This window comes from Peromyscus leucopus, chromosome 19 (assembly GCF_004664715.2).
Source record: "Peromyscus leucopus breed LL Stock chromosome 19, UCI_PerLeu_2.1, whole genome shotgun sequence".
Taxonomy (NCBI): domain Eukaryota; kingdom Metazoa; phylum Chordata; class Mammalia; order Rodentia; family Cricetidae; genus Peromyscus; species Peromyscus leucopus.
Window position 1 is genome coordinate 79,258,424 of NC_051079.1, and position 10,253 is coordinate 79,268,676.

The 10,253-nt window shown below is 56.9% G+C and overlaps 1 protein-coding gene across 5 annotated transcripts; it reads right to left on the bottom strand.

The window, feature by feature from the left end:
• Window positions 1-671: 671 nt before the first annotated feature.
• On the bottom strand, window positions 672-9,690 carry Irx4 (iroquois homeobox 4). 5 transcript variants are annotated; one of them, XM_037197255.1, is made up of 6 exons: window positions 9,516-9,690; window positions 5,055-5,186; window positions 4,364-4,615; window positions 3,494-3,606; window positions 2,401-2,855; window positions 672-2,060 (listed from the first exon to the last, which is right to left on the bottom strand). In XM_037197255.1, the coding sequence occupies exons 2-6, from the start codon at window positions 5,097-5,099 to the stop codon at window positions 1,261-1,263; spliced, it is 1,665 nt and encodes a 554-aa protein (XP_037053150.1). In that variant the 5' UTR covers window positions 5,100-5,186; window positions 9,516-9,690; the 3' UTR covers window positions 672-1,260. The 5 variants fall into 5 exon arrangements, with proteins under 5 accessions (XP_037053150.1, XP_028729503.1, XP_037053151.1 ...); XM_028873670.2 differs by having other exon boundaries at window positions 2,401-2,729; window positions 9,294-9,687; XM_037197256.1 differs by lacking the exon at window positions 9,516-9,690 and adding an exon at window positions 9,294-9,414 and having other exon boundaries at window positions 2,467-2,855.
• Between the last annotated feature and the right edge of the window lie 563 nt (window positions 9,691-10,253).

Below are 10,253 nucleotides of genomic sequence, written 5' to 3' on the forward strand. Positions count from 1 at the left end.
TTGGGCAGGTGCCTCCTGGAGATACAGGGAACCTGGTAAAGAAGAGCCACAGAGGACCTGAGTCCAAAGTAGCTGCCACTAGTGACTGTCCTGGAATGGGTATGAAGAGTCAGGTCTGCTCTCAACCCACGCCCTTGTGTCCTCACCCCATGTCTCTTCAGCTCTGCTCCTGATTTCTGCTACTAAGGTTTCCCCTCTGGAGTCATCAGAACTTGAGTGACACAGAAGCTAAATTTAAAGCAAGCAGGGCTCAGGCTGCATCTCCGGATGGAGATGATGGGGTCAGGTAACACAGCAGCTTTTAAGAACCTCTTGGCTCAGAGAATGATGCCCTTAGGGCACTGTCCCTTCCCCAAGCAAAACTCCAGGGGATTTAGAAAGCCTAAATATTACTTTAATCCAGTCAAAGAAACCCTTATTTGCTCAGAGTTCTGGTGTCTGGCAGTGGGAAATGTTTAAAGTTTGGGGTCTCGCATCAGTTATGGGTTCAGAAGAATGCCCCTGCTGTGCCTTTAACATCTCAAACATGGTTTGCTTAGACTTGGATTGGCAACTACTTTATTGGGGTGGAGTTTGGGTCAGCCCTCCCATTCTTTCTTCCCCTGGGGGGGACGGGGGTCAGAATCACCCTTCCAGCCACACCTGTAGAACCCAGCTGTGAAATGTGTTCCTTCTGTAATGCAAACACCATCACGGGAGTTTATTAGTTTTGTTGTATTAGCCTCTCTCTGAAACAGGCAATTACTGGTGTGAATATACATCTTAGAAAACATAATTTTGTTGAGTCAAGAGTGTGCAACAGTGTAAACACGGTGGAAGTGTTGTTGGTGAGCTTTATGTGCTGAGGATGAAGTCCGAAGAGAAGCTGGGTGAGGAGTCTTCGTAATGAACACCGGCATGCCTCAAACCCAGAAGGAGACAGAGACACAGAACAAGCCTCAAAACCCAAATGCCTTCTCCATGTAAACTTTGGATGTAAACTTTATTCTTCAGGGGGGCTCCCCTCTGCTTTGAGATTACTCTTTTGTCTTCCTGGAGTTCAGGGATGGCTCAGGTGGACGCAAGATCAGGTGAAACCTGGTGATAGAATGCGAGGGGATTCTTCCATAGCTCTGGAGCCTGAGTTCAGATCCTCTGCCTCAGATGGGCTGACATCCTTGCCTTGGAAATGCCCCCTTCCTTTGGAAACCCATTAAAATCAGTCCAGAGTCAGCGCCTGTAGCCTGAGCGCCAGTTCCCTTCTCCACTGTGCAGATGGTGTTAAGTGCAGAAGGGTTTGCCCCCTGCCTTGGGCGTAGGCAGCAGCTCCCGTGCAGCCCCGGCAGGTGGAGCGTCAGGGGGCACCGTGGGCGGGAAGGAGCAGGCCAGAGGCGTAGCCAGTACGTTGGTACCCGCCCCCAGAGAGCGCCCTAGAGGACCCGGATCCAGAAGTGCGCCCTTAGCGGTGGCCCAGGCTTGGTTCAAAGTGCTGTGCCTAAGGATGGGGTCGTGAAATACCCCGTCCACCCAGTTTCTGAGACTAGTTACTGGGGAGTCCTGGTGCCTTTCCAGGACTCCTGAAGGGGCTGGGACTGCAGGTGAGGACGCTGGCGGCGCCGAGGATGCCCCCGCGGGACCTTGGCGTTTCAGCATGCAGGAGGGAAACTCAGTCTGACTCAGAGCTGTAGCTGCAGCAGCAGTGGCTGTGTGCGCCAAGGACCAGATGCGCGGCTTGGTCTCGAGGCTCGGCGGAGCCCCCGCCGCGGCAAAGCTCAGTTTGGCTTGGGGACCGCCCTCGGAGCCAGAGTCTGGCGCAACCACTGTGCTCCGGAGGCAGCTCCGGCCCCTCTCCAAGTCCTCATCTATGGCAGCTCCACCAGTGGTGCCCAGAGGCATCCGGAGTGTGGCGGAGGCCTCCTTGCCTGGGCCAGGGCCATCGGATGAGGCAGGAATCCTCTCTGGTCCACTGTCCAGGGGCTGGAAGGGCGTCTTCAGATCACACTCTGAGGTCTCTGCATCTAGAGGGTCGAAATCTTCCAGGTCACTGAGTTCTAGCTCCTTGTCGTCTTTGCCAACGGGACCTGTCAGGCGACAATACGTGGCCAGTGGAGGGAGACAGGATGGCATAACTAGCTTCCTTTTATCCTAAGACCAGAGTTAGTGGGACCTCACCCCTTCCCATCACCAGGGCTCAAGTCTTAAACTAGTAACACCAGCTGGGCAGATCTGGACTCAATGGTGTATGAAATGCTTTTTAACTTGACTTTAAGCATGCTCACATGGTACCACCTCAGTCTCCACTCCCCAGGCACCAGGTCTGACTGTTTACCAGTTCACTCATGTGCTGCCCAGGCACTCATTTGCCACCCGACAGCTTCCAGAGAGCCCCCCACCCCAAACATTACAGAATCTCCAGCCCACCTTCACTCTTGGCACTCTTGAGAGGCTCCTCCCGTGACTCCTCCTCCACAGCCTCCTCCTCCTCACCCTCTCCATAGGGCCGCTTCTCGTCTGCGCACTTATTTCGAGGTGGCCAGGTCATCTTGTTCTCCTTTTTGAGGCGCCGGCGCGCGTTGGCGAACCAGGTGGAGACTTGTGTGAGGGTCATCTTGGTGATGATGGCCAGCATAATCTTCTCTCCCTTGGTGGGGTACGGGTTCTTTCGGTGCTCCTGCAGCCAGGCCTTCAGCGTGCTGGTGGTCTCTCTGGTGGCGTTCTTGCGCCGTGTGCCGCTGTCCACGGTTCCATACCTGGAGACAGGCTCTGCAATGGGGTGCCAGTCGGGGCCCGGGAGATCACGCGGAGCGAGCAGGTGCGGGGTGTAGGGACAGGTTGTGCCTCCCTGGGTTGGGTTGCACTTATGGGCAATGCCTTGCCTTTTGTGGGCCAGGGGCGAAGACAATGTCATTAAAATGACAGGGAGTAGGTCATGGCCTCTGTCACTATGTAGACACATTTCTTTGATTTCCTCTGTGGGGCTTCCCTCTTACCACCTTGATCCGCAAACCACACCATAAAAAGGTATCACGGATCTGTGAACCTGAGCTCAGAGACAGAGGAGGAGCCAGGTTCAGGGCTTTTGGTTGAACTGGTAATGGTTCCATAGGAAGATGGAATGATTGGCTGTTCCCAGCATGGGCACCGAAGGCCAAGGGCTTTTGTCTTTTGATTCGCACTGTAGGGCTTAGCTTGTGGCCCTGGCTCAGACACCTATCTGGGTTGAGCTTCTTGAGGCATGGAGGTGCCTCAGGCCCTTCAAGGAAGCAGCCTAGTGGACTGAGCTTTCTAGAATCACTTTGCTTGAAAAATCACAGCAATGGGGGAATTTCCACATTCCCAACAGTATGAGGAGTGTGGCAGGGTAGGGTAGACCACCTGCTTCAGGGAATTGCCCCCTCTTCTGATCCTCCCCGCCTCCCAGGAGGGGGCCTGGTGGTGGTAGCAGTGAAGGGTGGAGTGGTTGGTAGCTGATACTGGACTGGCAGTGGGGGAGGAGGGAGGTCTGATTCCTCACCTGTCATATGGGTACTGGCCCAGAGCTGGCTCATAAGGGTAGTAGGCTGCTGCTGCGGTGGGGGCTAGGCCAGCGTGTGAAGATCCCGTGCCATCCTTGGACTCGAAACTGTTCTGTAAAAACCAAGGCGTCTGAGGCCACAGCTTCTGGAGACTCAGCTAGAAATTCCCCGTTAATCCTCCGTAGCTTCGCTCAGATCCCGGACTCTCGACTCTCCCCAAACTTCCCGAAGGCCCACAGACTCCAACCCATCTCCTATTGGTCTCACTCAATACTCAGTTCCAAGAGCGGGGCTGGCTTTAGGTAGGAAACAGGGATAGACCCGGGGGTGAAGATGAGGTGAGAAAGGGCAAGAGGAGGAGAGAGGTCTCGAAGAAGCCTGGAAGGGGAGAAAGAGGGCGGACTTGTAAGGACATCAGAGAGGTCACCAAACCTAGGGATAAAGAACAGGGGGAGAAGAGGCCAGAGGGAGGGAAAGGGGGAGCGGGGAGGAACTAGGGTGTGGGGTCCGGAGGGGAAAGAGGAGAGGGAGGGGGAAGGGTGTACTATGGGTGAGAAGGGAGAGGTTGTCCGAAGCTGTGATGAACGCCTCTGGGGAGCCAGGAACCTGATCAGAATTCCATGGCAAACTAAAGAGCCGCAACATCTTAGGCACCGGGCCTTGCGGGCGGGCCACCCTGAGTCTGAACCAGGGCAGGGGTGCTCTGGGGCTTCGGGCCGGGCCGGGAGGCACAGCTGAAGCCCTTCTTTTCATCTCCTCACCCCAACCTGTAGGGGATCCAGGGCACTCCCGCCCGGGGAGGAAGTAGATTGGCAAACCGAGAGTTCGGGGCGGGGCGCACGGCGGTGGGAGGGGATTTGACCCCTTACCAGCGAGTAGAAAGCAGACGCCTCAGAGCCGTAAGTCACGTAGTTTCCATAGCCCTGCGAGCTGCCGTAGGGGCTCCCGTAGACGCCGAGCGCAGCGGCTGAATTGAGTTCGTGGCGCGCGGTGGCCAGCAGCCGGCTCTCGTAGACAGGGCAGTAGACGGGTGCCTGGGCCGAGGCCGCAGGCCCGGAGTCGGTCAGTGTGCGGCTGCTCGACTCGCAGCACGTGCTCAGGGAGTTGGTGGTCATCAGGAACTGAGGACAGAGGGACCACAAAGAAGCATGGGCACCTCGGCCGAGGCTAGGACGCTGGACCCTCAAGGACCTCACGGGTCCCTAGGGGCCTCCTGCTGTCTACGCCAGACTTGAGTTCTTCCCTCAACAGCCAGCTTAGGCCTTGCCTTCTCTGGCCACGTGGGGCCCAGCCGGCTGTTCAAATCCTCCACGGGGTTCCAAGGCCGTGTGCCTTCTCACCAAGTGCGTCTGGCCCAAGTGCTTCCCAGGGTCCCCCAGGGCACAGTCTGATGTGTTAAAAGAGGGAATTCAGGCCCACCCACAGTATTTTACTAGCACTCCCTCAACAGTGTTTGGCTAGTACAAGGGGCCACCAGGCAAGGACCCTGGGAAATGACAGCCAGTGGTGGCTGGTCCCTCTCCCACTCCAGCTATCAGACCCTTGCAGGAGTCCCTTTACCTGGGGAGCAGAGGAATAAGGGTATCCAAACTGCGGGTAGGACATGGCGGGCACGGCCTAGGAAGATTGGAGGGGCCGTTGGGGTCCTGTGCACGGTGTGGTCACTGCTCCGGGGCTTCAGGCTCCTAGGCTCTGGGAAGGCGAAGCGAGAGGTGGTCAGTTCACCCACATGCTGCGCAAACTTTCCTAACCGGGTAAGAAAGTGAGTGGCCTTGGTTTCAGCGATCCTTTTAGCTTCGATGTCTGAACCCTCCAGAGGCCCCTGAGACCGACTGGCGTCGCCGCGAGGACAGAAATACATATTTTGCAAAAAACGAAAGGAAAGGAGGAAGGAAGGAAGAGAGAGAGAGGGAGGGAGGGAGAGAGGGAGGGAGGAAGGGAGGAAGGGAGGAAGGAAGAAAGGAAGGAAGGAAGGAAGGAAGGAAGGAAGGAAGGAAGGAAGGAAGGAAGGAAGGAAGGAAGGAAGGAAGACAAACATAAAAACGAGTATCGCGGACTGTCAAGTCAGTTATGCCTGGCTTTAAGCGGCAGAAGCGCTGACGTCAGCCGACGCCGCAGCTTGGCCTGGCCGCAGACCTGCGGGTCATGCGGCTGCTGGCCGGGCGGGGCGGGGACAGTCCATGTCTGCGCCAGCAGGGCGGAGGGCCATCGAGCTTTAACAAATGAACTCCATCCAAGAAGTCAATATCGCCCCCGACGAACGGTGTTTCTCCTTAGTCACGGAGGACGGAAGGCACTTTTAATTAGAAATTAATTAACGAGCAGCTGCTCCTTCACACCCCACTGTAATCATTAGTCTCAATTACAAATGAGACCTATGAAGGGACACACGAGTGAGTCTTCAGTGAAGATGTAATCAACAGTTAAATTAGCCCGGGCGCAGGCTGCAGCCGTCGGTACCCACGCAGCATAGCGCTCAGGGTGAAAGGACGCAGGCCCTGCAGATACCCCGCAGGCCCCTCGTGCTGGGACGAAGACAGCGTGCCTGGTCGTTCCACACATTTCTTCACCACATAGATTTAGGAGAATCTCAGCAACGCCTCTCACCAGTTCCTTTTCCAACTCTGCACCAAGCAGAGTTTTAGAACCAGCTGCCGCCACAGGAGAGCCCGTATTCTGATGGCGACCTGAACTTAGGTGTGTGTGCCTGTCCCCCCGGGCCTCCCCAGAGTCCCACACTTCCAGGATCGGTGGGGCCAGGTATTGCGGGGCTTCCGGGGTCTAGCATAGGTTGACTGTGCCATTCTGGGCAGCTGGCTGTCTCTGGAGACGGCCCCTCCCCTTTCTCCACTCCAGGTCAGCTTACGGCTCAGCCTGGCTCCATTTCCTCTCCCCTCCCTCTTCTGGTCTCCCTCGGTGGCCTCCTTCCGCATCCCAAGGCTAAGACAGAGACTGCCAGACGCCGCTGCTCGCTGGGAAGAGCACATTTCTCAACTTGGCCCTCGGGCTCTTCCCGTAGGCTCGCTGAGCCTAGCGAGCAGCCGGCCTGGGTAAAGGGAAGGGGGCGTTGGGCGCCTAGCTCTGGAGTGTAAGGAACTGTCCGAGAGAGGCCCAGTGTCCTCTCAAGACTTCCCGAACTAATCTGGGCGCTGCATTATTGCCCCGGAGTTCAAAGCGGAGGTGAGCGGAGCGTGCAGGGAGCTTGGGGTATCAGGCCACCCTGAATTCTCAGGCCTCCCTTCGTTCTGATCTTCCCGGGGCCAGGCTCGTCCCTACTTTTGGCCCACCAGGCCAGCCTCTCGCGCTCCCCGCCGGCAGCAGAGCCGCTCATCACGGAGCTGTGCAGACTTGCTCCGAAAGATTCTTGGGTTCAGACCTGTGAATCGCCCCAGGGCCACCCTCTAATTAATGATGACGTTCGCGCCCTCTCCCCAGCTGCAAGGCTGCCTCCCAGAAACGAAATCTGCCGGCCCTGACAGCTTGGTTGAAGGTGATGGATGACTATCTGGAGACCGCAGTACACATCATATAATATCTGCTGCGTAATTGCTTTAATTTACAGATGAGGATACGAGTTCTCCGATCGCGCTGGACCGCAGCCGGCCACGTCCGAACTGCTTGCAAAGGGAGAAACCATCGGAAATAATGAATAGTCGCCCCATGCAAATTATTCAGACAGTTTAGCGTTGGTAGCTGGGAGATATATATATAAAGAACACGAGTCGAATGACATTAATAATTGTTTTTGAATTCTGTATTGATTTCGTGGCAAGCTGTGTTTATTTCTTTCTCACCTGAATTGCTAATACCACCTTCCTGTAAATAATAAGAAACTAGCCACCGGGGCTTCTCGAGTAGAAATGAATCTCAGCCTCTCTTTCTTCCTGCGTCTTCCCCTCCCCCAACTCCCTTCTCCTAGCCTCTTTTTGGTTTCCAGGCTTTACAGAGGCTTCTGCGGAGCATCCGTCTACTTTCACTATTTATTGTTTACAAACAACTCTTTCTTTCGATGATAATGAGGTGCTGGCAAGGGAGGGGCCCTGTACAGGACGGTGCAGGCTCAGGGGCAGGAGGCTGGGGACAGAAATCCAGCATGGACTAGTGTTCCTCAGTGACTGGCCTTTTTGTCACCTCATTCCGAAGCCCAGGCCTTGGGGACTATAGTAAGCACAGGCCGGGTGCAAAGGAGAAAGAAGACCAGGCTGCTGCCTCTGTGTGACACTCTAGGGACTTCAGCTAGCAGCCAGCAGCGTACCCAGAATGAGCACTCCCTGTTTCCTTTCCCGGACACCTGATAGGGCTGGGGTTAGAGTGTTGTCCCCAAGGACTTCCATTTATCTCCTGAGTGGACTCCATACTGGGGTAGGGTACTAAGCCACCGGAGTCCCCCAGGGTCTCTGGTCTCTGGGGAAGGAGTTTCAAGGGTTTTCCTTGGGTCCTCAATGCAACATTCTGGTTTGCCTTCCAGTCAGAGCTTCTAGGCCCCAGGTGCTGTTGTTCTCTCTAGCTACCCTTTCCCTGGGTCTAGGAATCACGCACATTGGACCCCACTATTCCTGAAGATGCAGACTCATGCTCCACACTCTGCCTGCTCCATGCAAGGGCCAGTCAGGACCCCACTGGCCAGTCCTGTCTCTGACCAGCACCCACACCAGATCTGCTACCTGGCCGAAGCCCTCCTGCCCAAATGAGATACTCCCTAGGCCATCCTCGCTTCTGATATAAGGGTGCCTTTCTCAAAGACGAAGCCTCCAGCAGAGGCACAGGGCTCCCCAAGAATAGACAGGAGTCCCAGAATCTCAGGCACCATCAACTAAATAGAGCTTGCATGGTCCATGCTGTGCCTAGAAACTCATAGGGCTCCCTGAATATAAGTACACCATTCAGCAGGATGGCCAGTGTCTTAGCTTCCTGCAGGCTGGGAAGCTGATCACCTTTGAAAAGGCTTCAAAGGGTCACAGAGACTGAAGGCCTGATCAGCTCACAAAGCGGTGGAGCAGGGAGCAGTTAGCCCCAAGAATTAGGAGCCCGGGGACCGCCGGTATTTTCTGAGGCTGATGATGGCCATAGAACTGGTGAGAGCTTCTGGGGAGTCCGGCCTGGCCTTGCTATTCCTGCCACCAGCCAAATCCTGACTCTCCAGAGTAATTCTTGGACCACTTCTTAGCCACACCATGAGCTCGATGGGAGCTCATTCCAGCCCAGAGAGAAGTTGACTACAACCCAAGGCCAAGACAGAAGCCAGGCATCAGGAAAGGACCTTTTTTTTTTTTTTGTCTGAGGCTAGGCCGGAGCTTGGGATACCTGGGTCCACGTTGGACAGGCAGCTGGTGTAGGCTCAGAGAGACACCTCAGGTGCCAGAGATACTAGGTGGTGCGGGCACCCTCCTCTCTGCCTCAGTTCATTCTTTCATACTCAACCTCTGTTCCCCTTACCCAGCCAGTGGGATGAGCTGCTGGGACATGTGTTGAAATTCCCGTTTGCTCCGCCAATGCCCTCCTTTCTGGCCCTCTTTCCTACTGCACCCCCACGGACCATTTATTCGGCGCTGCCCAAGGAAGGAAAGAGCGCACTCCGGGCGTCCAAGAGTACAAGCTGTCCTATCCCACTCAAGCCACCAAGGTCCACGGGGACTCCTGCATTTCCGCACCCGGATGCCGGATCCTTCCTTTCCCGCTTCCCCAAACTTGCAGCAAATGCAGAGGCCTCCGAAGACGCTATCCGCTAGAAGCAAACTTTGTCCCCTCCGGCGCAAGAGCGATCCTAGCAAAGTTTGCGCGGCAGAGCCGGTTCCTTACCTGTGCTGGGAAAGAGCCGGCCAGTGCGGCTCTGGTGCCAGGGCCTCCGGGAGCAGCGCGCAGCCCGGGACGCACCGGGGAGTCGCCGCAGCCGCCGCCGCCACCGCCGCCGCCCGGCGCCCCTCGGCGGCCGCGCGGAGCCTCTGCCTCCTCCGCCTCCTCGAAACGGGGGGAGGGGTCTGGGAGCCCTGGGGCGGGGGCGGGCGCGGGGACCTTGCCTACCTGAGGTGGTGCCGGGCCACTCCTGGCCGCCCGCTAGAGCTCTGCGCGGCCGCTGGGCGCGCGCGCTCCGGCGGGGAGCAAGCGACAACTAATGGAGACATTTCCAGGCGGAGCACCTGGAGAGCGGAGCGCGCCGGCGTCCCCAGGCGCCGCGGTCGTCAGCCGAGCCCGCACCGGCGTGACGTGGGCGAGCGAGCGAGCTGCTCCCACCCGGCCGCCCATTAACGCTTTCCCCCCGCGGGCGCCCAGCGCTTGCCAACTTTCCCCTCCGCCCTGGCCGCGCACCGGGTGCGCGGGTGTAGGGGCTGGGGTGAGGGGTTCCTGAGGGTGAGGGTTCAGGCTTGGCCTCCTCAGGATGGTTGGGCGAGGGCTCCTGGGCCCTGAGAGGACACCCCAACCCTACCAGGACAGCAGGCGACACTGGGCCCTCATTTGGCCCAGTGCTTGGTTTGCTGTGTGGATCCAGTGGCCTTGGCTCGCTCGTGGGCCTGTCTCTAAATTTTTCACTCCCACTGTCTGGCTGGGAGATAGCTCCTCTCCTTTTAGGACAGAGATTCCCCTCCCCAACCATATTTACCCTGCCCTGCATAATGCTATCCTTGGGAGTAGAACAGGCTCTCAAACACACCCCTTCTTTTCCTGTCTCTTCCTCAACACACCATCTGCAGTAATGCAGCGGTTCTGGTCCCCTCCTTGGTGTCCACAGTAGTCCCAACCAACCTGACTCTTGACTGTTTG

Excerpts from the sequence above, each read along its gene's own strand:
- Irx4 (XM_037197255.1), bottom strand. The coding sequence starts at position 5,099 with ATGTCCTACCCGCAGTTTGGATACCCTTATTCCTCTGCTCCCCAG. Across the intron at positions 4,616-5,054 it reads CTTATTCCTCTGCTCCCCAG|TTCCTGATGACCACCAACTC; the intron begins GTAAAGGGACTC and ends CTCTGTCCTCAG. Across the intron at positions 3,607-4,363 it reads CGTCTGCTTTCTACTCGCTG|AACAGTTTCGAGTCCAAGGA; the intron begins GTAAGGGGTCAA and ends TGGTTTTTACAG.